Consider the following 26211-nt stretch of genomic DNA (forward strand, 5'->3'; position numbering starts at 1 on the left):
CGAACCCGTGTCCCCTGCATCGGCAGGCGGACTCTCAACCACTGCGCCACCGGGGAAGCCCCATTCCTCACTTCTAAGTCCATAATTGAACAGGTAGCCTCAATTATGGGACCACAAAAGAAACAGGAAGTATAGTGATTAATGACCATCTCTGGTATTAGGAAGACCTGGGCTCAAATACAATGGCTCTGCCATTTTTTTAAAGCTGTGTGAGCTTGAACACATTATTTAAACTTTTTAGCCTTGTTTTTCTCGTTTGTATAAGAGGGATGATAAGAATCCTACATCAGGGAATTCCCTGGCAGTCCAGCGGTTAGGACTCGGCGCTTTCACTGCGGTGGCGAGGGTTCAATCCTGGTCAGGAAACTAAGGTCTCACAAGCCACGTGGTGCGGCCAATAAAAAAAAAAAAAAGAATCCTACGTCATAGGCTTGGTGCTTCTGTCAAAAGCACGTACGTAAAGGCCTTAGCATAGCTCCTGGCACAGAATAAAGATTTATATACATTGGCTATTAATTAAGCACTTTTGCTCAGAGACAGCCCATCAGGCCCACACTCAGAGTCTATATACTTTGATTTTGATGGTCAGGACTGATTTATTGTGAATTAGGCATAGTTATGACAGGGGGGAATCATCTGGTTTCCCATGATGTAGCAGGATAAGCCCCTATAATCTGAAGGTAGGGACAGGTGAGAACCAGGAGAGCTGTCAGTAACGAGAAAGACAAGTGATGGAGTAAAATAAATCAAAGCAAGCAAGCGTCAAGTTTCAGAGTCTGAGAATATTTAGAAAAGGCACAAGCAGCCTTACATTCAGCAAGAGCCCCTGAAAACACCACTGTATCATAGAAGAGTACAGTAAATCATGGTGACAGGGAAGCGTGCCTTAGTCTGCCCAAAAAGTTGATGAATGCTCACTATTTAAGAAGGCAGAAAACCATGTTTTCCATTAGCAGGCAAGCACGCACTATCAAAAAGGTTAAAATCAACATTTTAGTGCCTGAAGACAGGGGAACTTCAACTGCATGGAAAATCCTCTTGGGTAAAACAACTCAACTTCCAACAAAGCCGGATAAATGAAGTGTCACTCTGTTTATAAAGCTTAAACACCTCTGCAAATTGGTACTGTATACATTCACCACCACCACCCCTCAAAAGACAGTGGCTACTCAACTTTGGTACAGAGAATCAGGGTCAACTTGCCTGCGATACTTTAATGAATGACATGTGTTCCTTTGTGATATGCTCCCTTTCGACTCGTATTTTCGGCTCCAAAGGGGTGCAGTGAAAAGCCACAGACAAAAACCAGCAACAAACAAGACACCCCACATAGACTCTTCTTGATGATGGAGTTTATGGAAAATTCTGCCCTTCTCGCTCAAGATTCCTTGATGGTAACACGGGGGAGCCTGGACCAGGTGGTCTTCCAGGTCTCCTCCAACCTGGATGTTCTAGGATACAGTTACCTGACCCAACTAACAGGCACCCAGTGAGTTTCCTTGCTCAGCCTCTCTAAGAGCACTCTGAGCTGGCTGTACGCACTCTGGAGGTCCTCCTTCACCAGCACAGCGTCTACCAGGTGCCCGTAATGCTGGTCTATGAAGGCAGCAGAGGCGGCCATCTCTTGCTCCTCCTCATCCTGCAAGGAAAAGGGGGCAGTTAGGGAACAGCTGGGTGTTCTCCCCCCAAATAAGAAACCTACAGCCTTTGTCTCGGGCAGTGTTCCAACCTCTAATTTTTAGGTGATGAGTGGATGACTGTGGCCCTTGAATAACCAACTGGGTACACAAGAACAGAGCACAGTGATGCTAGCCTATCAAACTTCCAAGAGAGCTCACGGGCGGCAGCCATAATCATTGTTCAGTCATTCACAAGGTATCTACTGAGGACCCGTTAACTGCGAGCCATGCTTTGGGCGGATGCTGATTCTATATCTGCGCGTCTACATATGTCAATATCACACTTCCTGTCCGAAGGTATTTCCAAACTAGCAGTACTATTGTGTTGCATGGCAATTTGGTTAAATAATTACAGGAAAGAACTAAAAATTGTATTCACTATATAAAAGCAAAGCAAGCATTTCTGGAATCAACTAGGGGAGAAAGAAGGAGAATAAGTAACTCAAATGCCCTCTGAAGACTCCTAAATTCATCATGTAGAACTCAGTTCTTCTTTTCATTTCCTCAAACCAGAGCCAAACATTAGCACAGTTGACAAAGTAGAGATATTTAAGAAAGTGCTGGGACAACGCTGACCCAATCCCCCATTTCCTTAGGATGCCTGGCTTCTTTAATCAGATTGCTTTCCTGACACCTAACCCTAAGGTCTAGACAGCCAATGATCCCTGCTTTACCCAACCTACCCAGTGTTTTGTTTGCTTCTTCATTCAAAAATGCCTCTAGTAAGTAGAATTTCAAGCAGGTAGTTCACTGACTATTAACTTGGGTTTTGGAAGAAAGGAAAGTGGCAGGATCCACTCTGAGTAAAACTGCAAAGTGAAATTTGTTGCTGGCATTCACCCACCTCCCTTTCTATCTCCTCCCAGTCCTCTGCTGCCTTCTCGCCTCTGCTTCCAGGGGCTCAGCGTTTTTATGCTGCCATGGAGGGGGTGAGCTGTCTTCCCCTAAAATGACCCACATTCCAAAATATTCCCTCCCCCTCTCTGTCACCAATCAAAACCAGACTCCTACTTTAGTGAGAGCATCCATACTTTCAGAAAATATGTTCTAAAAATCTAGGAAACAGTTTTTGCATGCTACCGCAAAGACAGAAGAGACCTACGGGAAGGCTTAGATAACTTCTTCTCCTTCCTTCTTTCCCCCAGGAGGGAAAAACCTAGATTAAATTGGGCAGAGCTTCCCAATTCTATATGGTATGTTGCAGGGCTCCTCTCCTACTCAAAAGCACCCTGCAGTGTCCCACTGCTGCCCCTGGATCTTCCATCCCACTTCCTCCACCCCCTTACACACACATATCCTATAGACTGTCTGCCGCTACTGGAGTTCCCCCTCCTCCAGGTACCCTCATTGTTCATCCTGGAAGCATTTATCTATTTAAGAAATTATAGAAGGAACATTCTTTTGCCCCTAAATCCCTCAATCCTTCTAATAAATATCTGCCTCTTGAAAGAACTCAAGTAAATCTCTAATGGAGTAAAATGCGTGACATTTGCTTTGCAGCTGTCAGTCCCCTGAACCCTTTTCCTGCCCTGTAAAGGTGGAAATCAACCACCTGCAGCTTCAACAAGAGTCACAGTCCTGAGCAGCTCATAGGAAAGCTTCCCCCATGATGCCCCTGGCCGCCATCTTGGATTAGCTTGCTGGATCTGAAGTTGGTGTTTCAATTAAAAAAATTATTTGGGTTTGGCTTAGGAGTTCAACAAATTTTTGTGGTATGTCACACTCAGATCAGGTGCCTGATAGACGTCAGTCCCTTAACTTTCCAACGGGGTGCTTACGTGAGGGAGTGGAGGGTGGGGAACCCAGGCAAAGCCACTCCTGTGTGAATTGGGAGGCACTTCTGGCTGCCCCACCCTGAGTCTTCAGATCACATGACCATCTGACTCTGGCCAACAGGCAAAATGGAAAGATGGTCTTGTGTCGAAGGTATGGGCACCCACGTGCAGCTAACGGCCCTTTAGGCCTTCGGAAGAGAAATGATCAACTTTAAACTTACAAGTGGGGCTGCTGCATCCTCACAAGCTGGGGACATGGGTGGCGTCTTCCTCTTTTCCTGAATTGCAGGCTTTACAAATATAACGTAGGGTTTAAACTCTGAGGTCCTCAGTTGTTGCAGTGCCTGAGAAAGAAAGTTCAGGAATATTATATACTTTGAAAATACTTTACTGTGAAACGCACTTCTTGAATACTCAGTAATGGTGTGCTTTGTCACATAACCCCAATGGCAAAGGTCCTGATTATATGGTCATACGACAATGGCCTTCATCCGTGCAGACCACCTGCTCATTTTCGTGCCCTTCACTATGATGCTGGCCTCAGCTGGACACTGAAGGCTCACTCGCCAAGAACGGAGGTTCCAAAGCCTCAGCTCCGAGAGTTGCCATCTTTCTTAGCTCTGACTACCCTCCACCAAGCTCTAATTAGCCTTCGTACATCCTTCTCTGCCTGCCTAGTCCTGATGGAAGAACCAACAGGATTTAATGTGTGTATCTATTTAGTCAAACGTCATCAATTTGGACTAATGCAAAATCTGTGCTATCACACAGGCCTCCTTATGATATTCAGAGAAGAAAAGGTTTGCCAAGCAAATGAAGAGACTAAGAGATGCCTTGAAGCAAATTGTAAAAACTTTAGAAGGTTTTCAATATGCAGATCGTCCTGTTAATTAGTGCATTTTATTTATGATGTAAGGGCCTGTATTTGGAAACACTGGTATTAAACTGCTATATGTACAGCTTGCATCCCCTCTAAACCAATAAAATCATGTTTCAAAAAAATTTTTGAAGTTCAGAATTTTAATTTCCACTACCAACTCCCAGTAAGTCCAAATTAGTGAGGATTTTCCTTTCTGGACATAAGGTGCTTTTTGGAATCCGTTTCAAGCCAACTTCAGTAAAATAAAGTCTACAGTTCATGTCATAAAATCAGAGCTCAGCCCCTATTGAGTTCAAGGCTTACAAATTTTTCTCAAAGACAAGGTTAAAAAGATGGTTAAGCCCCTGTGGGGTGTGCAGGCCTGGAAATGTCTCTGAAGCACTTCACAGGGTCAAGTCTGCCCTTTTTCCCTTTCAAACTGCTCTCCTGACCACCTCCCTCAGTGGTTCTCTAAGTGGTTCTCTGATTTCACTTGTCTTCGTCGGGGAAGGGATGGCCCAGCTTCCACTGGTGCATTTATATCTAAGTCCCTGACTGTCAGCTCATAAGGGACCAGTCGGTGCCACCATCTCCTGCATGACTTACTCCATGCAGAGGTTACTATCTTGGGCCTGTGGGCCACCAAGAGGGTCCCTCCAATTCATGTCATTTTTGTGTATAGAGGTGCACATTTTGGGGTAAAAAAAGCTTTCATTAGATTCTCAAAGGGAGCCCCAAGGAAATATTAACCTCCAGCGCTGTGGAATGAAAAGTCCCTGGACTAAGAGCGAATGTTCTGTAAAACGCACAACCCCCTAGTTTATAAATTCCATTAACAGGAAATGCCGAACTGGCCCAGGAACTCACATCTGGCTCCACGTCCACCAAACACACTTTGTTTTTGGCCATCACAACCTGAATGGCTTCCAGGCTGGTTCCATAGAGGTTTTCCTTATATTCACCATGCTCCAGGAACCTAGAACAGCAGCACAGGGGAGAAGGCCTTCAGCTGCTGAGCTGGCCTGAATTAACACAGAAGGTGAATGGCCCGCCATGACTCCCCCCTCCTCCTCCCACCCTCTGCTTCCCCTGCCTTTTCTGGAAGCCCTCCCAGGAGGTCAAGTGGAAGAGTGGACAGATGCAAAGACACACAGCTGCGCGGCGGCCCCACTGGTCCATCAGGGAGACATACTTGTCGTGATGCAAGTCGGCCTCAAAGGCTTGCTTAGAGACGAAGTGATATTCCACCCCCTCCTCCTCATGGCTCTTCCTGGGCCTGGTGGTATCTGTGAAAGAGAGGAGGCGGGTAGCTGGGCAGAGATGTCACGGCACAGCGAGCCTGTGCCCTCATTCCTGTCCAGAACTGCTCGCTGATTTGTGTACCAACCACCCACTTCCCTCCATCGAGGGGCCCTGGGTGCAGGCACGTCACTGACTCGCACAGCTCTGCGATGTAGGCAAAAGGAGGCCCTCCGGTTTTGCAGGTGCGGAAACAGAGGTGCAGAGGTGAAGCACCGCGTGGATGTCCCATGGCTGGGAGCAGAGCCGGGTCTGAACGCTCTCTGTCTCAGGCCAAGCGTATGCCCTTAACCACTCTGCCAAACTGCCTCACTGATGCTGTGGCTTTCCAAGAATCGCCCAAGGAATGCCTAGTCCTCTAGGCTTTATTGCCTAATTGTTTTTCTTTTTGAGAGCCGAGAGGGCAAAAACTCAGTTGACCCTGCTGTATGTTTTTAATTTTTTATTCAATTACTTCTCATCTGGGGAGGAGAGACATGAAGATAGAGAGTCCCCTTGTGGACTAGATGTTTCCACAAGGCTGGCTCTCACATAATTGTTTTAAAATTAATTAATTTATTTATGGCTGTGTTGGGTCTTCGTTGCTGCGTGGGCTCTCTCTAGTTACGGCGAGCGGGGGCTACTCTTCATTGTGGTGCACGGGCTTCTCACTGCGGTGGCTTCTCTTGTTGCGGAGCATGGGCTCTAGGCGCTCGGGCTTCAGTAGTTGTGGTTCACGGGCTTAGTCGCTCCGTGGCATGTGGGATCTTCCTGGACCAGGGCTCGAACCCGTGTACCCTGCATTGGCAGGCAGATTCTTCACCACTGCACCACCAGGGAAGCCCCCCTCACACAATTTTTAAACACATAGTGTTTTCCCTCTGATTTCCATAACAGACTCAAGGCACGCACCTCCGGGGAAAATCGGATCCTCCACAGAACAAGAGCACACGCGAAGCAACACACAGCTTTTTCCAGAGCATTACAAAAGAAAAGAGGGGGTCTCAGAGGACAGTGTTTTCTCCCTTGGGGGACACCCAGGGGATGCTCTGTGTGCCGTGTGACATCTTTGTCCAACCTCTGGCAGAGCTGCTAGGGTCGCCTTTTCTGACCATGTCCTTGCTTTAAAACTTTTATTCACCCACTGATTACATTCTAAACACCTTAGATGAGTATATGAGACCCTCTGAATCAACCCAGCCTCCCACTTGGCTCATCTCCCCCGATATCACCCACACTAACTTCCCCAGTCCCTCCCATTGCTGAACTGGGTCATATTTTGTCCCTTTGCACATGTTGTTCCCTTGGTATAGAGAACTCTTCCTTCTCTGCCTGGAAAACTCCTACTTACTCTTCAAAACCCAGATAAAAGTCACTGCTGCTGGGAAGCCTTCCCTGACTCGCCCGGTTCCTAATAGCAGGGAGAAAGTCACCTATCTGTGGGATGTCTGGAAGCAGGTAGGTCTAGCCATCCAGGTACCCCACCCCCAGAGGATGGGTCTGGAAGTTTCTGAAGGATCCGTGTTGAACAACTTCCACACGTCCTGTTTCAGTCCATCCTTTCAGCCTGGAAGGCTGTGGCCCCCCCAGAGTTTTCCCAGGTCCATCACAGGTGCTTCCAGAATGGCCTCCCCAACCCCCCATGACCTTGCCACCACATCCCTGCCACTTCAAGTAGGATTCTGGAAGACAATTCTCATAACCCATAGACTGAGCTATGAGCCCTGAGGCCCAGGGGAGCGATACGGCAAAAGAAAGAATACATAGGTGCTCTTCCTCAGAATACTCCAGAAAGGTCCCATTACCGCCACCACAGCATCCCTTCTCAGTGGCCATCAGGTGCCCACATTGTATCCCTCTGAGGAGAGGATTGAGAGTCCCAGAAAGGAATAGCCAAGGACAGGAAGTGGCAAGCAGCAGTTGAGAGGCTGTTGTGTGGCCTCAGTAAGAATGCGACTGTGGAGACTTCCGTGGTGGCTCAGTGGTTAAGAATCCGCCTGCCAACGCAGAGGACACGAGTTCGAGCACTGGTTCGGGAAGATCCCACATGCCGCGGAGCAACTAAGCCCGTGCGCCACAACTACTGAAGCCCACGCGCCTAGAGCCCGTGCTCCACAACAAGAGAAGCCACTGCAATGAGAAGCCCGTGCACCGCAACGAAGAGTAGCCCCCACTCACCGCAGCTAGAGAAAGCCGGCGTGTAGCAACGAAGACCCAATGCAGCCAAAAAATAAATTAAATTAAAAAAAAAAAAAAAAAGAATGAGGCTGGGGCAGGTTGCCTGGGTTTGAATCTTGGCTCCACCACTTACCAACTGTGTGACACTGGGCAAGTTACCTAACCTCTCTGAGCCTCAGTGTCTTCCTCTGCAGTATGGGATGATGATGATCCTCTTCTCAGGGATACTGGGAAGGCTGACCAAGTTACTGCACATAAAAGCTCTTGGTAGAGCTCCTAGCACTCTTCAGTCTCCTCATCACATTCAGAACCAGGACCTCTGCCTACTGGATTTCAGCATCTCCAGCTGCCTCTGGACTCAGGAGTGTACACAGCCACCCTGCCGGACTGGATCCAGCTGCAGGAGGAGTGCCCGAGCAACACTGCTCACGGGCTCTCTGGCTTCCCCAACCTACTCTCTTGCCCAAGCAGAGAGCAGGGGCCATAGGAGTCAGAGTCACTGGGAAGAGGAGCCTGAAATACACCCACTGCTGGGGCCCCCTTGGTGTTGGGCTGAAGTTGCCACTTTACCTGCAATGAGCTCTAGACTCACCTCCCATCCCAGGCAAGAACCAGGCAAGTGGTCCTCCAGTTACTGCCTCAGAGGGTCCTAGTGGACCACTGAGAGTGGGTCTCTTCCCATCATGCCTAGGTCCCCTGATGTGCCTATAGCAGGCAGTGCCTGGCGGCCCTTCAGACCCAAAGTAAGGATGAAGATGGATACATGGAGTCAAGTCCCCAAGAAATATTCATGTGCAGACATGCTTGCGCACACACACACACACCCCACACACACACACACGGGCCCTCTTACGTGGAACGGCAACACCAAAGTGCTGTGGGTTCTCTGCCACCACCCTCTGCTTCAGCTCGTGCAGTCGGGCTCCCAGAGACCCTGGGAAACAAAGGGAATGCTGCAAGGTCCCTGCTGAGCTCCCTCCCCACCCCTCCAGGGAGGAACCAGCCCATTCTCTGGAGACGTCACCTACCAATCAGAACCACCAGGCGGGGCCGCTCGCCGGGCTGGTGCTGGTACCTGGTCACCTCCTCGTAGGTCGGCAGCTTCAGAGACTCGGCCACTGCGGACGTCTTTCCTTCCTGCGGGCTTCCCAGTCTCTCCCTGCGGCCCAGCCGGAAGCTCCTCCGAAGACCAGCTTGGGGAGAAGGGCAGGGGGACACTGCGGCCTTTGTCCCAGCATCTCCCTATAGACTTTCTCTACCCGGTCAGACCTGGAGGTGGGACTGAGACCCACGGGCCTCTGCCAACCACCTCCTACTACAGGAAGGGGTTGATCAGGAAGGATGTACAGTAATATGACGGAAGTGTGATGACCTGGCATGCAGAATTTAGGGGTCAAGGCCACTGTTTTACTTGGTATGTGACTGACCCCAGGCAAGTCATCACCCCTCTGCACCTCAGTTCCCTTATCCATGAAAGGGAATCCAAATCTACAAAGGCAATGGGTGCTCCTAGATTGGATCCTGGATCGGGGGAAATGCTCTAAAGGGCATTATTGGGACTCCTGGCAAAATGTTGATATGAGCAGCATATTAAGTAATAGAATTGTATGCATGTTAAATTACCGGAATTTTTTAAAAAAATAAATAAAATAAAAAATAAATTCCCAGACTTTGACAATAGCCCTGAGTTATATAAGAAAATGTCCTTGTCCTTAGGGGACACATGCTGAGCTATTTAGGGGTGAAGGGACATGATGTCCACAGCTCTTACATGACTCGGGGGCGGGAGGGGGTTAAATGTGTACATGCGGAAAAAGGGAATGATAAAGCTAATATGGCAAAGTGTCAACATCCGGTGAATCTGCGTGTAGAGTATATGGGAGTCCTTTGTACAATGCTCACAGCTTTTCAGTAAGTTTGAAATTGCTTCTGAATGAACAGTTTAAAAACTCTTCGCCTGTCTCTAAGGCCTTTGAAAAGATTTACCAAAATAAAAGAAGTGAAGGTACTTTGGAGATTGATAAAAGGCTCCATTGCTGTATAGGGGTGGCAGAAACACTGAATAAACTACAATTGAGATTATGGTAGTAATAAAATCAGTATTAATGGGCTTCCCTGGTGGCGCAGTGGTTGCGCGTCCGCCTGCCGATGAAAAAAAAAAAAAAAAAATGGCAGACACAGACTGAGGGAAAATGTGGGTCCCACAGACTCAGCTGCTCTTGAGGGGTTCCTGGGCTCGGATCACCTCTCCCTGACCCAGGAGCCCACGGTGGTCTGTGCATGGGCGGGGCAGGGGGTCTCGGGGAGAGAGCCCCCATTACTTACCCACGTAGTGTCCTTTGAAATATCCCTCACAGTCACAGGTCTCTGGGGACCAAACAGAAAGAGGGAGGCCAGTGAGCCATGCTGGACACAAGCCCCAGCCCGGAGGTACCCGGGCCCTGCATGGCCAGGCAGAGCCCTCTGGGATGGAGCCTCCGGGGGCCCAGGACAAATGCCATGTCCCGGCCACCCCAGGTAAAACAAGTTCCTCTGTTTCACCCAGTTCTCCATGCTTAGGCCACAAACCGCCTTTCCAGGTCTGGCTGGGGTTCTGGGCCAGCAGACCTCCTTCCAGCCCCTGTGAGTTAGGATCAGTGAGAATAAGGAGGGGAGATTCACTCGCCCTGCCCTACCGCTACCCAGCCGGCTCACGTGGTCAGCCCAGCCAAAGTCCGGGGAGGGCCGGGCCCCACGTCCCCGCCGGCTCTGCATGCCTCAAGGAGCAGGTCGGTCCCGCTGGCAGAGAAGGGAGAGGGGTGCCAGGAGCCAGAGGGGCACAGCGACCCCAGAGCGGGGTAGCAGAAGGGAGAACAAGCCCCTCCAGCCCCAGACAGTCTACAGAAAAGGGGCCTGTCCATGCGCACAGGGGACAAATACTGGGCCTACCTTTGTCACAAGGCTGATCATCTGCGGTTTGCACAAAAGACAGATGGAACAGCGTTAGCAGAGGGGAACCGCGAGGCCCTGTGGTCCAGAGGCAGCCGCAGCCTCGGGTGCCTCAGGAGCCCTCCATCTGTCCCCTCTTTCTTTCCTCCAACAAACCTGTGATCTGAGCTGCGGTGCATTATTAAACCAAGACTTTCTCTAATTAGTCCTCCTGTGTGTGTCTCATTAGCGGCTCAAAGAAAGCCAGATCTTCACTGGCATAAGCAGCCTCAGGGCCAATTTACTCAGCAGCCCCTCCGACTTGAGAGCAAGTCTGGAAAGGCGGCTGTTGGCAGTGGCCACCCAGCCAAGGGAGCAGCTCGCCCTAGGATGCCTGCAGCGGGACCAGGACCTGCTCTCTCTTCTCTTGGGTTTGAGACTCTCCCGGGCAAATGAAGGTGCCAGACGACAGAGTGGCACAGTGCAGGGCTGCAGGCCAGCTGTGCTCCGTTCACCTGGCATTGTTCTGGCGTCCCACTTGGTTCCAAGCCCCGCCCTTCCCCCCTACCCCCTGACCCCCAGCTAGGGAGGCCATACCCTGGGGAAGCTTCCTCTCCATACGGGGCTCTAACCTGGGGGCTCTGATCACAGGCCCTCTGGAAACCTGACCCCAGCCCCACTCCCTTGACTTCATGAGCCTCTGTTTAACCATCTTGGCAAAAGGGATGCCCTGACTCCACTACTACCCAGGGCTGTTGTGATGATTAAAACGCAAGAAGGTAGGTGAATGTGTTTTCTAAAAGGTAAGCGATACACAGAGTAGGGTTGCTAGACACTCTGTTAAATGTGAATATCAGATAAACAACAAATAATTCCTTAGTCTAAGTATGTCTCAAATATTGCATGGGATATACTTATACTAAAAACCCATTCATTGTTTATCTGAAGTTCGAATTTAACTGGGCAGCCTTTATTTTTATTTGCCAGATTTGACTGCTGACTCAGAGGCATGGGATCGCTCACAGCCATCTCCATTCCCTCCCAACATCAGTGGTTCTTAAACTGTCAGGGTCAGAGAGCCCCTTGGGGACCTAATGAAAGCTGTGGAGCCTCTCCCAGACACAGACTCACAGATACACCACACACACACACACACACACACACACACACACAGAGTTTGCACAAAATTTGGGGAGCGGTGTTACCATGCCCCCGCAGTGTCATCTATGGGCCCCAAATATAGTACCTCCTCTCCAGGGAATAGCTCTCCGCAACCTACCCCCATTTCCCTTCCTCATCCTCTCCCCATCCCCTCCTCCCTCAGGAGGCCTGAGAGCTCAGACAGGACCCTCGGTGCCCCCTCCAGCCCAGTGCTTGCTTCTTCCCCACACGAAGCCCCAGAGTCCTAACCCCAGCCCCTCCCTGAACTGCTTCCCTGAAGTGCCATCCTGCCAGTCTACTCACACGGGGGCTTCTTGAGGCTCTGGGGGCTCGGCAGGGTGCCCGTGGCTCTCCGGTAGCTTAGTCGCCTGTGGGGACACAAGAGGATGGGCAGGCCCATGAGCTGGACCAGAGAACCAGTCATGGGGAACCTTCTGGAAAACTCAGGGAAACCGAGGCCTGGAACCCACAGGTGGGGATAGCCTGGCACTCCAAGGGCCTCCTGCTTCACACTGAGTTCCAGTGAAGAGGGACATTTTCACAGGTTCTCACTGGTTCATGAGGAAGAAACTGAGTTTCTTGCTCTGGGACAAGCTTTTCCAGCCCAAGATGGTCACACACAGGGGTACAGCCCAGTGCCCATGGTCAGCAGTTGGTCGTTACTTTCCCATGGCTGATTCTCAAGGAAAGGAGGCCCCTCCCCCAAACTCACCTGGCCTCCCCATCTCTGAGGAAGTTGGAAAACAGCAGAACGACTCCCAGGAGAAGCCGAGGGTGAAAGTGACCCTAAATTAATGCCCTTCCCCACCCACCCTAGCCCAACGGAGAGCTCAGCCCTGGCACATTATTCAATGCGTCCCTGGGTGGAGAAGCAACCTCCAAGGCCTCTTTGAGCTGAGAAAACACCCAGGGCTCCTAGAGGTCTCTAGATTTCCACATTTAAATGCGGTTAAAGAGCCTTTCCCCAAGACCTGTGAAGCCAAAGATGCAGATGGGTCTGAGACTCGCCTGAGGAAATAAAGCAGCAGTTCTCAAACTTCAGCCCCTCAGAATCATCTGGAATATCTGTTAGAACACAGAGCTCAGAGTCTGCCCCTGGAGTCTCTGATTCAGCAGGTCTGGGGCAGGGCCCAGGCAGGGATTAGCATTCTAACAAGTTCCCAGGGGATGCCTGATGCTCCTGGCCTGAGGACCACACCAGGAGGGCCACTGAAACAGATGAACCCTGAGGTCTGTTGCCACGGCATCATTCTACACCCCCAAAATGGAAGAGGGCTACAAACCCCAGGAGAGGCTTGCAGATGTAAGTGCCACACCCTCTGACCCAGGATTTACACTTTGGGAAAGCTATCCTAAGGAAACAATTTGAAATATATGGAACAGTCTATGTGCAACATAATTATCTGCACATAGACTGTAGCAGTGAAACATTAGAGACAGCGTCAAAGTACAGCCACAGGGAGGAAGCAAAGTCACTTAGGTAGGACCCTTCCTCAGTGAAGCCTTCCATGCTTGCCCGGACGAGGGCCAACCCTCCTGCTAGGACCTGGCGGGGCCCGGTATCCTCCTCCCTCACACCCATCACATTTATATAAAGGGTTCGTCTGAACCACGTGTGACTTTTCAGCTAAACTGTAAGCTCCTCCAGGGCAAAACCATAGCTGCTGCCTGTGAATGAACAGTACATCTCCTGATGAAATATTATATTACCATTAATTAATAGTATAGAATAATATTATTCTATAGTAATATAGGAAATGTTCATGTCAAAATGTTAAGCTACCAAAAAAAAAAAAAAAAGCAAGACCTCGAATTCTATGTGCACCCCTCACATAACAGGCACAGGAAGGAAATAAATTATGTTGTTTAGAGAGTAGTGAGACTTTGGGTAATTTACTTTTCCTCGTCCTCCTCTTCTGTATTTTTATATTTTATTTCTCAACTTGCCCTAAGTATGCATTACAAAATATACATTAATTTAGTAATATAGATTTCCATATATCAATATTTATTGAAATCTCAAACAGCCATCACCACTGATGATGGGAGAAAAAGAGCCAACACAAGCACAATTGGTACTTAGCCCAGAGAAGGACACCCAGTGGGCCCCTCTGGCTGTGCTGGCAGAGATTTGGGGCTCTGTCACGTACTTATGCCTCTGGCCACTCCAGAACCACACCCCCTTACAACACACCCCAGACCCACCTTTCCTGGAACTGCTTGGAGGGGATGAGGCCAGCTCGAAGGTTGGTGTCCCCCATTCGCTTAGCCTGCCACCACGTGGGGTCGTCCTGGCTCACCACTTCCAGGACCTGCCTGCGCTGGAAGGGCAGGCCTGCCTCCTGGCAGGGGATGGCCCGGTCCTCCCGAGGGTTGTAGTGGAAGAGGGCCCGCATGAACACCTGCAGGGGAGGGGCTCAGTGAGACAGCCCTTTGCTGTGTAAGCACAGATGTGTCTATGCCACACAGGAAACCAAAGGACAACCACCGTTCGCAATTAGGAAGAACAAGCAGCCACAAGAATAGAAAGCTGGGTCTTCCCTGGTGGTCCAGTGGTTAAGACTCCGTGCTCCCAATGCAGGGGGCCCAGGTTCAATCCCTGGTCGGGGAACTAGGTCCCGCCTGCCGCAACAGAGATCCCACACGTGGCAACTAAGACGCGGCGCAAATAACTATTTATTTATTTATTTATTTATTTATGTTTTTCAAAAAAGAACAGAAAGTTAATCAGAAACCCACCGCACCGATTTTCTTAGTGTTCTTCAACCATTTTCAACGTCCCAGTTGGGAAATCCATCAAGAATCAGAAAATGAATAGCTGGGCCCCATGAATTTCCCTTTCCAACCTAAACATCTCCTCATTGACCTGATCTGCTATCCTTACACAACAGCCTCTCAGCCTACACAAAGCAACCATTAGTCCCGGGAGCAAAAAGTAAAGTCAAGCACAATTTCTAACTCAAATGTTATTTCTGATACGCTAACTGCCCCTAATGATGTCAGCAGCCATCTGTAAATAAGTAATCTAGAGGTTTTGATAAGAACACAAACATCAATGAAACTACTGTTACCGATTCCTCATCATCACTTTTCAGTGGGTAATTGACAGCTACATCTTTGACAGCTCAGTCCTTCCTCATCTGTCACACACTCAGCCGACCCCCCAACTCTCCCCTTTACCCTGAAGTCATCCCTCTAGAGAAGAGGATGGGAAGACATAACATTTTGTCACATTTCTTCATTCTCTTCTATAATTCAGAGGCATGGATTTATTTATTTCTATTTCCAGATCATTACAGCCCAATAACTTTAACAGCAAATAGGAAAAAAAAAAAAAAAGGCCAGAGGGTTTCCTTAGACAAATCCAAATCATATTCCTTTATATGCCAAGCAGAAAAGATGCAGTTTGACAATAGTAAGAAATTTCTGGCCATATATTATGAGGACAGATACCCTCATTTAGCCACAGATGTTACCAGGGTCCCAGGCACTCAGAAGAAAGCATAATCTTAGGTGGCCAGCCCTGATCAAGCATCTAGCTCAAAGAAAAATATTTAGAAAGGATGGACTAAGAGACAGGCTACCCATTTTGTCCTATAGGAAAACCAAGTCCTCTCCCTGTATCAAGTTAAAACCTGCAAAAGCTGCATATGGAGACCATATTAGCTTGTCCCAGGAAGAACCACTTCCATCAGGTATTATGTGTGCCCTGTGATTCAAATGAAGGTGCAAATAAGAAACAGTCATATAAAGATGATCTCTTCATTTGCCATAAAAAACTGTCAAACACATTGTCCACTATTAATCGCCATTCCTCAAAATATTTATTGACATCTACTCTGTGCCGAGTGCTATAATGTCCCATCTTTCATGCGGGCTGGGAATTAGCTTTCTTGAAAAATTGGCATGCTGCCTTCCATACTCTGATGAATTACGTTCAGTATTGTAATTCATTACGTTCTCCTTTTTGCCTTGGCTGCCAGAAAGTGCGGATCCAAATTCATTGGGAAATAAAAGTAATGCCCTCTTCCATCCTTCCTACCACCACTTCAGCTCAGGGCCTGACAATCTATCACCTGGGCTTTCACAACAGACTCCTACCAGGTGCCCTGGCCCCAGTCCCCACCCTCCTCTACTCACCGCCCCAGGGAGCTTTCTAAAACACAAATGTGGTTGTACCACTTCCCTCTTAAAAAGAAAAAAAAAACCTTTAAGACCTTCTCACCGCCGATGGGGTTGTAACTTGGGCTGTGTAACTAAGGCCCCCCATATCCCCCGGGGCCTTACCTTTTCAGGGCACCCCAGGCTGACTGCCTAACGGCTTTCCCCAGCCACTGGGATCTGCTCTCCCCTCACCTGGCCGGCAGGAACTGCTGGGAATTAACCCCCGGGATGCAGCCCGGCGGGAGTTGGTGTACAGATCCCCCAGATCTCCCAGCTCCTGGAGGCATGGTCTACAAGGGACGCCAAGCTCTGGAGTGGGATTAAGCTCTGGTTGCCCCCTGTGGTAACTTGCTGAGAACACACCCTTTGTTGCACTGGCTGCCTTCCTTTCCCCACTCCTGTACCGGTGTTTCCTGGGGTCACCTGCAAATAAACTATTTGTAGTTGAATCCCTGTATCAGAGTCGGCTTCTGAGATCCTAAACTAAGCAGGGATTATGCCAAAACCCTTAACAAAGCATTCAAGGCCATTCAGAAGGTAGCCTTGACCCACCTCCCGAGCACACCCCCCCCATCCTCCCCCTGGAGCCCCACCACCGTGCACTTTCTCATTGACCCCCCCCCCATACTCCTCTCTGCCATATCTTTGAGCCCCCGCATAGGCAGACCCCTCTGTCCGCCCTTCCCTCCACCTCCTCTTCACCAGAGAAGTCCCTCCTCATCTCCATCTTCCTCAAGCCTCACTTCCAACACCCCTACTGCATGACACCTTCCAAAGTGCCTCTCACTCTGTACAGAATCTTTCCGAAGCACTTAATCACATAGCAAGGAGAGAATGGCTCCCCGGCCTCCCCCTTCTGACCCAGGAATCCTTGAAGCTACTCATCATCTCGGTCTCCAGCATCTGGCTGAGCACCTGGGCACAGAGGAGGTGCCCACCAAAGGTAGGCTCCACAAGGAATTAAACAAATGGCAGTTACTTAATTGGTCCTGAAGCCAGAACATCTGGTACCTTCTCCTCCTCTTCACGGCCCTGCTTTTCGACTTCAATTAGAAGAACTTTGTCTTTTATTAGTAAGCTACGTCAAATCCTGTTTAGAAGAGGCCGGGTACAAACAAATAAATCACTCCGTGACTGAATTACAGGTCTCTACTGAGCGCTTGTCCCGAGGACCAGACGGATGATCTCTTCCCGGATGACTGTTTCAAAGCCTGGGCTGGAGTCCGCCACCCCCGCTGCCCCCCGCGCCACCGCCTCCAGATCCCCCATACCTTGCTGTCCTTCAAGCGGTCCTCCTCCTGGGAGGCTGGGATGATTTTCAGGGTGATGGACCCCTGGGACTGCGCCTGAAAGGAAAGAGCACACAGCCGTGTCATCTACCAGATCTAACCCTCCAGGACGTCACGTCTTGCTTCCTAGATCTGGAAACTCACGTTCAGAAATAAAGGGGACGTGTTGCCTCCCCTAAGACCCACCCTTCTATGGTGGGAGCCGGCTGACTTAACTAAAGCATTTTCATGTGACAAAGGGACAGAAGACTTAAAATGAGAACCCGAGGACAATGCATATGCACCAAGTACGGCTCTCCATCCCTCTTGGCCGCTAGTGCCCCAAAGGGCTGCCCTTCTTTCTTTTCTCTCGGGTTCTTTTCATAACCTAGTTCAGTTTCATTTTCCTCCTTCCTGCCTGATTTGGGGCTGGTTCCCAAACAGTACTCCCCTCTTTGCTTGCATCTTCCCCAATCTCAGGCCACTGCTACCTTCCCAGGGGTTCCCGTCCCCTCTTCTGGAGAGAGGCCCTGCACCCCACGTGGGGGGCCCACGGGAAGCACGCTGTCAGCCCGTGAGAGCACATCTCACCCAATGCCATCCCTGGCTCCGCATCAGTCTGGAACACGAGGAAGTCGGTGCCCAGAACCAGGGAAAGGGGAGTGGGGGCAGGAAGACTGAAATGCCTGCCTGTAACCAGGACCCCCTACAGCAGGGGCCTTAAAGAGCGGGCCTCGGAGCTTCAGATCGCATCCCGTTTCTGCCCCCCAAACCATCAGATGTTAGCAAAGACTGTTGTGTTGGAGAGGATGCCTGAGGATAAAGAGGACAGAACTATGATAGGGGCTTTCTATCATTTCAGTTTTGACTTGAACCCCCAGAATGGACTGAGAAGGTTGGTTCCATGCCAGCACGTGACCCCCTAGAATCCGCTTGCAGTGGTAAAGTGCTATGTCCTCTTCCGGATATCTACATCCTAACGACGACCATGCATTGGTTGAGAAACCATCCCTATCCCTGCTGTACAGGAAGGGAAATGGAAACTCAGACTGATCTGATGACTTGTTCAAGGTTACACAACTGGAAAGTGATGCAGGCAAGATTCGAACCCAGGATCCATCGACCCCAAAGCCCTTGCTCTGCTGGGCTACAGCCTTTTACTCCACATTCCTCAGCCCTTTGGAAGAGGGGACCCTTTTGAGAGGGTCTTCCAGACGGGTCCTCGGGAAAGAAGGCTGGGGGTAGGGAGGATGGCTGTGCTGAAGAGGGGGTCTGAGAGAAGCGGGTGGTCTGGGCGCGCCTTTCCTCCTGTCCCCCACCCTCCATACAGGGCACTCTGTGAGGCCACTTGGCCTGCGGCCTCCCCGTGCAAACAGGGACACTGGGCCAGATCAGCCCTGGCTCCAGGAAGCGCCCCGCTCTGGGTTTCTGAAGAACCACGGCGTCCCCGACATGCGCGCAGCACAGACCAGAATCTGGCTAATCTCGTCAGGCCGCTTGTGCAGGACCGTGATCCCGTTCACTTCCCGGAGCTCGTCTCCAACGTGGACCAGGCCTAGGAGACACAGGGGCTGACCGTCAGCGCGGGGAGGGCGCTGAGGCCCCCAAAGCAGGGAGTTCTGGGCACCGCTGGCGCCTGCCTGCGGAACCCGCCGCAGGGGAGACGCAATGTTTAAAGACACTGGATGGGACTGGGATGGCCTGAGTTCTCACAGGTGCCTCACCTGGCATCCCAGCCTCACAACCACGCCCTGAGACCCCCGGTTTACAAACTGGCAGCTGAGATCCAGAAACAAGATGCAGCTTGCCCAAGGCCACGCTGCTAAGAAAAAATGGAGCCAGTGCGCAGACGCAGTTACTTTGCTGTAGACACTCTACTCTGTGTTCTTTCTGCTATGACCTCTGCTTCTTTAAAAACATCATTAACTCTTCACCTTCCTGGATGTACAGACCTAACTCCAAGAATGTCCTTCTCAAATTTTACACGAAAACTTAAGGGCACCGGGGAAGATGGTGTCAAGAGTGTTAGACACCCCTGTCTGTTGGCCTCTGCTTTAATGACTAGCACCTCTGCATGTCGGGCCCTATTTGCCATTCAGTGTGGACACTGGCCCAGAAGCAGCAGCAGGCATCCAGAAGGCAGTAAAAGGTACAGAGTCTTGGGCCCACCTGAGACTTGCCGAATCCGAATCTGCATTTTAACAAGACACTCAGGCCATTTCCATGCTTATTAATGTTTGGGAAGTACTGGTCTAGGGGTCCCACCACAATGATCCCCAGACTTCTGGGGCAACACTCCCCTATACCAGGAGATTTGCCCCCCAGTTTAGTCCCTCCATATACCAGTGATTCTTTTTTTTTTTTTTTTTAACTTTTAATTTTCTATTGGAACATAGCTGATTAACAATGTTGTGTTAGTTTCAGGTGTACAGCAAAGTGATTCAGTTATACATATACATGTATCTATTCTTTTTCAAATTCTTTTCCCATTTAGGTTAGTACAGAGTATTGAGTAGAGTTCCCTGTGCTCTACAGTAGGTCCTCGTTGGTTACCCACTTTAAATATAGCAGTGTGTACATTTCAATCCCAAACTCCCTAACTATCCCTCCCACCCAACCCTTCCCCTCTGGTTACCATAAATTCGTTCTCTAAGTCTGTGAGTCTCTTTCACACCAGTGATTCTTAACCTGTGCTGGGACATGAACACCCTCCCCTCAGTAACTGTGGCTTGTTAAGGCAACTGGGGTGTCGGAGAAGGGTGTCCCTGCCCGCCCCCCAGTTAGGATTTACACCAAGCTTAACTACCACAGTTCTCAGGTTGAGCCAACGCTCAAACCTTCCTGATCACCCTCAAAGTGCTCCACGCCTGAGATATTTCCAAACAACTAAATTTTCTACCGAGCTTAGGAAGGAGAAGAGCATTCCAGCCCCACTCCCAGAAAGCAAAGCACATCCCAAACAGGTGAGTGGACAGCAGAGGGAAAGGAGACCTGTGGCCAGAGGGGGGCAGGCTGGGGGACCACGGCCAACACCTCAGCTAGGCCGGCACCCATGCCACTCACCGCTCCGGTCTGCTGCGCCCCCTCGCATGATCCTGGCCACCACGACAGCCCCCGAGTGCTCATCCCGCCGGATGGTGGCCCCCTGCATCAGAGACAGAGCAGGCAGGCTCCTGAGAAGCAGCCCCGAACCTCACACCCCGAGTCTCTGGACCCAGCAAAGCCTCCCCCCCCGCCACCGCCCCATTCCTCCCTCTGTCACGCCAGGGGGCAGATCGGTGGACACCTTTCCAAGGCTGGGGATGAAATAAAACCCACATCTCAAATTAGTATAGCACAGCACTTTACAGTTTAAAGAAAGCACGAGAATGCTGTCACAATCTCATTTGAGAGATGAGGGACTGGGGCACAGAGAAGGAAAGCAACTTCAAGGTCACCCAGCTTTCTGTGATGCCACACCCACTGCCTTCTCGATCGTACCGCAGCCCTTGCCTCTTGCAAAGACACTTAATAATGAGGAGAATATGTGCCAGCAAATTCCCAACCTGCCTCTAACCAAGCACGGGGTTACCAGGCCTTCTGTTGTTGCCAAGGGGAACCACTTATGCCCCAGCCAGAGCTTCGGGACCAGGATGGGACCAGGATGGGGCCCACGAAGCATGGCAGAGATGATATCTAGGATGAAAAAGGCACTAGCAAGCCCTCAATTTCGTGCACCACACAGACTGGACTGTGGCGGGGCAGGGCAGCAGTCAGGAGCTGGATGGCCCTGCCATTTACTAAGAGCATGTGCCCTTAGCGAGGAAGCTCCTTATCTTCTCTGCGACTGCTTCGTCTGGGGTGTGGGAAAGCATTTAACTCACAGGGTTGTTGCAAGGTTGACATCAGGTAACGCACGCAAGGCACTTAGCACACGGTAAATGCCCAATAAACGCTAACCGCTTGTTACTGGCTATAAATGCAAACCCACTGGCACACTCATTATTAACTTCATTCAAAGTCCATAAGATAAATATTGCTGGAAAGAGAGACCAGCAGCTAAAAACCCTACGGCTTCTTGCCGCCTAGACTTTTAAACTTGCCAGCATCTCTATCCATCCTTTCCTCTTTTCCCCCATCTCCGGGGAGGGGCTCTTCCTGGCTAGGCTGCCCTCTACCTCCTCCCTCCCTCTCCTGCATTCTCAATGCCCCCTCCCCACTGGCTCCTTCCCCTGGTCCTAAAAAGATTATCAAGTCTCTCCCATCATTAAAAAGCTGGCAACCCCATCCAGCAGCCACCGGTCTCCATTCCTTTGGAGCAAGCTTCTCAAAGAGGCAGCGCGCATCTGCTCTCTGCTTCCTGCCCTCCTGACTCACTCCCCGCCGAACGCACCAGCAAAGGCACCGACAACCCGCCAGCTCGCCACCCTCAGTCTTCTCTCATCTCCTGTCTGATTCACCCTCCCGCTGGAATGCTCTGTTAGCCTGGGCCCTGGTGACACTTCTCTCCCAGTGCTTCTCAGTGACAATTCGCCTCCTTTGCTGAGTCCTCCTCTATAGGCCTTTTAAATGTTGATTAAAGGGCCAGGGTATACGCCTTACCCCGGTGGTCTCAACCTCTCGGGCGGGGTGGTAACCCCTCCTGGAAGATGGCAGCTGCCAAGTCTGTATCTCTGCACACGTAAGCCTTCACCTCCTGGATATTTCCACTTGCGGGCACACAGGCCTCTTGAATTCAACGCACCCTAAGTTCCTCCTTATAATGGTCCCAGTGCCGACCCATCATCCTAGCTGGACACCCGGGCCTTCTACCCAAGATGCCTCCCCAGACTCCTGCCCAAACTGGGGCAGGCACAAAGTGACATTAATTTTATTTCTGAACTATTGCTTGGATTTCTCTTCCCTCTTCCCACAAACCGAGGTCAAACCCTGTTTCCGAACCTCACGTATTTGGCTCCTACCCTCAAATCGGTCCGCCGCTTCTGGTCTCACCCTCCAGGCCACTTTCTACTTCGTAGCCAGGGTGATACTTCTAACTGCAAATCTGGCCATCGTGTGCCTCTCTTACAACCCTTCCATGGCTCCCCGCTGCCTTCAGGACCCAGCCAAGCAACTGTGTGTTGTAATCTGGATCTTTCCGCTCTCCCGCTGATCTGGCCTCGCCTCTGTCACACTTTACCTTCAACTCGGTAAGTTCCCTGAATATAGCAGGCCGTTTACCTTCCCATGGCTTTGCTCATGCAGTTCTATGGTGGAGTGTCTTTCTTCTTCCTCTTCCTTCTGGAAAACTCCTGTTCCTTTTTTTTTTTTTTTAGAATTCAGCGTGGGCATCACCTCTTCTAGGAAACCCCCAGTCACTACCTCCTGCGAACTCCCAGAGGGCAAGGACTAAGTCTTAATCCCGCCCGCACCCAACACAGCGCCTGGCACACGGCGGTGGCGGGGGGGGGGGCGCGTCACGATACGTTTGCTGAGTGGATGGATGACTGGCCCATTTTGAAGGTAAGGAAACAGAGGCAGAGGAGAACCCTGGTCCGTTTGCAGAAGCGGCTCATCTGAGGTCACTTGGTGAAAGCTGACAATAAAGAGGGCCAGATGTGGTATTCTCTAGGGCAAGCCCTCCATTCTCTGGACTGCCATTACTTCCCTCCATCTCATAAACAACTCTGTCCCTTTGCTCAGTAAATCAGTGCTGAACCAGGACCAAAATGATAACAGTCTGTCAGCTGGGGAGAAGAATGGCTGCTGCCCTGAGCTTCCTTGGAATTCAGAACGAGGTTGGCCAACTTTTTCTGGAAAGGGCCAAATGTAAATATTTTATGCTTTGCGGGCAACACGGTTTCCATTGAGTCTGCCGTTGCCATGTAAAGGCGGGGCCCCAGACAATATGTACATGAACGGGATGGCCGGGCACCAATAAAACTTTATTTACAAACACTGACAGTGGGCGGGGTTTGGCCCTTGGACCGTAGTCTGCCAACCTCTGGTTCAGAGCTGACGATCAGGGTTGCCCTGCACAGCTGTGCAGGTTCTTGACTGCACAAAGGAGCTTGACCACAGCGGGGGGAAGCTGTAATCACCCAGAGAAAGGGATACTCTGCACACAAAGATGTCACAGGGACTAGAGGCAGCCCTGACAAAGCTGCCATCACTCACTCCGAAGACTTCAGGAGGGTCCTCTCCGGGGTTTCTGGGTGGGTGGAGGTGGGAAGCAGGGAGAGCGTGGGGCAGAGAGGTGGGGGCCACATACCAGGGGTTCCTTGTTTTTCACCAGGCGGACAATCTTCACTGATTCTTCATCAAAATCCTCATCAATATTATCGGGCAGAGGGGGGAGAACGGGGTCAAAATTCTTCTGGGCAACCGTGTCATGTACCATGAGCATGGCCTGTCAGAAAAGCAAGAGAAAAGAAGGGCTGGCCCTAGAGCTTACATGGGTCTGGGGGACCTGGCCGGGCAGTGGTTTGGGGGTCTCGAATCTCATGCCAGACAGACGACCACCCTGGACGCTGGTGCTGAGGAGCGCTTGCTCAGAAATTTCCTCAGTCTCACGGCCAAGCACTCCCTCCTGCCCTCGTCCCAGGAGACACAGATGTGTGGGTGGCCAGGGACTGCGGCGTGACTACCCTGAGGTGAGGGGTGGACAGCAGCTGGAACAGTTCCCTCTCGTCACTGTGCATGGAGGCGGCCTGCAGCTCCTCCATCACCTGGGGGGAAAGGAGAGAGAAGGCCACAGACGGCTGTGGGCGCTGCGAGCCTGCTGGGAGTCGCCCAGGGGAAACCCTGCTCCCTGGGCCTCAGACCCAAGGGCCCTCCCAGCCACTACTACAGCACCAGGGGGCAATGGACCCTCAGCCACCCCAGGACTGACACTCCCAGGGAAATCACACCAGAGATCAGAGACCCTGAGCAGCCTCTAATCCTAATGGGAGCTAACTTATTAAGCTCTTCCTGGGTGCTGTCTGCCTTATGTGGATTAACCCTCACAAGGAACTAGATGGAGCAGGTACTATTATTTTGCCATTTCAGAAGTAAGAAGTAAATGAGACAGATTACATATCTTGCCCAAGGTCGCAAAGCTGGTAAGTGGCCCAGGCAGGACTTGAACCTGGGTTTATTTGGCTCTATTGTCTGTGCCCTTCACCACATTTTCCAGATGAGGAAACTGGGGCTCAGAGAGGTTGAGTCACTTGCTTACGGTCACAGAGCTAGTAGCAGAGGCAGAGCTGAGCCTGGGAGCCTGGCAGCCTAACCTGCTCCTAATGGCATTCCACAGCCAAGAAAGGCAGGGGATCTGCCCCGACCCCTCACTAGGCCATCTCCTGGGGTTATGTGAGTTTATTCAGAAGCCAGCCTTAGTAATCAACCAGGACAGCTTTTCCAACCATGCAACACAGCCGAGAGGTCCACAAGAAATGAAGAAGGATTCCTTTAAAAAACAAAGCCTGGAAATTCCCTGGCGGTCCAGTGGTTAGGACTTGGCACTTTCATTGCCGGGGTCCCGGGTTCTATCTGGGCCAGGGTTCAACCCCTGGTCGATCCCGCAAGCCACATGGGTACAGCAAACAAACAAACAACAAAACTCCAAGAAGTTGCAAGTCCCTGGACGCAGGACTTCACATTGGGCCTCCCCAGAGCACAGATACACAATGTGTGTGTTGGACCTGTTCTTGTAGCCAGTTCTCAGCCGTTTGGGAACTGCCCTTATCTCACAGCTGGGGAAACAGACTTTCTCGGGAACACAGAGTAAGTGGGCGTCACCATGTCACCATGTCCCCTGGCCCTGTCCAAGACTCACGAGTTCCTCCCTGCCTATTAGGAAGCCCGGGGAGGAGGGGAAGGGGAGGAGACGCTCTTCACCTTGGGGCTCCCGAGTCCCGATGTACCCTCACTAAGCAATGGCATGCAGGCCAGATGAAGGAGCTACAGGTGGGAGGGAGGCTGAGGCCGTAAGGAGAAACCTGGGGCTTACATCCTCGGCAAGGGCCACAGCGCTGTGCAGAACGGGGGTTGGACTTTGCCTCTCGTAATAGCGAAGCTTCTCGTGAATCTGCAAAGACAGCCGATCTCAGGCTGCGGCCTCCCAAGCCAGCTGCCCAGGTTTACCCTGGATGTCACACACCCCACCCACGGCTGTGGGGATGCCTGGGGCTGCAGACCGGGTCATCCATGGGGCAGCATAAGAGAAAGCCCTGCACAGTGGGCCAGTGAAGGCCTTCCCGGGGCAGGGGGGCCTTTACCTTCATTAAATAACTGAGGCTTTTTTCACTGAAAACATCCCTCAGGAAGCCCATCTCTTCCTTCTGGTTGGAGTCAGGTCTGAGCTGAGAGGTCAGTAGTGCCAGGGTTTCATGCAAACCTGAGGAGAGAGTAAGAAAAACACTGTATAACCAATGCAGTGGGTACCTCCTGCCCTGTGGGACCCCCGAGCGGACCTTCCAACAACACTTCAGCCCTGCTGTGTGCACATTTTCTCCCCCAGCTCTCATTCCCAGGGCTTGGAGCTGACACTGGAGAGCAGCTGCTTTCTTTGCTGCCCCAGGTTGCTAGGCAGGGTCTTGTCTTCAAGACTGTGGCAGGTCCAGCCCCGGGAGACACTCACCAGAGTCCTCGGACAGCACCGGCATGTCTGTGCTGGTCAGATCTCTGCCTGTGGATTCTGGGAGAAAAAAGGGGGGTGAAACTCCATCAAGCATATTCATTCAACAAACAGTGATTACACATGTACTGTGTCTGTCCGGGATCAATTTCGGGACAGAGGTGATGGGAATAAATAATTCTCTGCTCAGTTTTTTCAGAGAGGAAGGAAAGAAAACAAAGCTTTGCTGAGTGTTCCCAGTGTGTCAAGCATTGTCCTGGGTGATTTCATAAGACATTTTTCTTTTTCTTTTTTTTTTTTTTTTTTTTTTGCGGTACGCGGGCCTCTCACTGCTGTGGCCTCTCCCGTCGCGGAGCACAGGCTC

At 50.9% G+C, this 26211-nt stretch overlaps 2 protein-coding genes across 3 annotated transcripts in view; one reads left to right on the top strand and one right to left on the bottom strand.

The window, feature by feature from the left end:
* CFAP97D1 (CFAP97 domain containing 1) overlaps positions 1-3365 on the top strand; it is a 14226-nt gene extending 10861 nt beyond the window's left edge. Inside the window, exon 6 of the mRNA XM_007127967.2 lies at positions 3180-3365. The gene's annotated coding sequence lies outside the window, so the exon portion shown is untranslated. The remainder of the gene's footprint in view (positions 1-3179) is intronic.
* On the bottom strand, positions 1123-25903 carry MPP3 (MAGUK p55 scaffold protein 3). Of its 2 annotated transcripts, none has more exons than XM_024130424.3 (18): positions 25851-25903; positions 25489-25607; positions 25221-25298; positions 23875-23955; positions 23499-23636; positions 20333-20414; positions 18739-18824; positions 17273-17347; positions 14043-14239; positions 12141-12205; positions 10698-10718; positions 10095-10136; positions 8798-8962; positions 8623-8703; positions 5506-5599; positions 5181-5289; positions 3676-3798; positions 1123-1639 (listed from the first exon to the last, which is right to left on the bottom strand). In XM_024130424.3, the coding sequence occupies exons 1-18, from the start codon at positions 25873-25875 to the stop codon at positions 1463-1465; spliced, it is 1758 nt and encodes a 585-aa protein (XP_023986192.1). In that variant the 5' UTR covers positions 25876-25903; the 3' UTR covers positions 1123-1462. The 2 variants fall into 2 exon arrangements, with proteins under 2 accessions (XP_023986192.1, XP_054946321.1); XM_055090346.1 differs by having other exon boundaries at positions 23875-23988.
* Between the last annotated feature and the right edge of the window lie 308 nt (positions 25904-26211).

Source organism: Physeter macrocephalus, chromosome 14, assembly GCF_002837175.3.
Source record: "Physeter macrocephalus isolate SW-GA chromosome 14, ASM283717v5, whole genome shotgun sequence".
Taxonomy (NCBI): Eukaryota; Metazoa; Chordata; class Mammalia; order Artiodactyla; family Physeteridae; genus Physeter; species Physeter macrocephalus.

Excerpts from the sequence above, each read along its gene's own strand:
- MPP3 (XM_055090346.1), bottom strand. The coding sequence starts at position 25,875 with ATGCCGGTGCTGTCCGAGGACTCTG. Across the intron at positions 17,348-18,738 it reads ACGAGATTAGCCAGATTCTG|GCGCAGTCCCAGGGGTCCAT; the intron begins GTCTGTGCTGCG and ends CTTTCCTTTCAG. Across the intron at positions 10,137-10,697 it reads TGATCAGCCTTGTGACAAAG|AGACCTGTGACTGTGAGGGA; the intron begins GTAGGCCCAGTA and ends TTTGGTCCCCAG.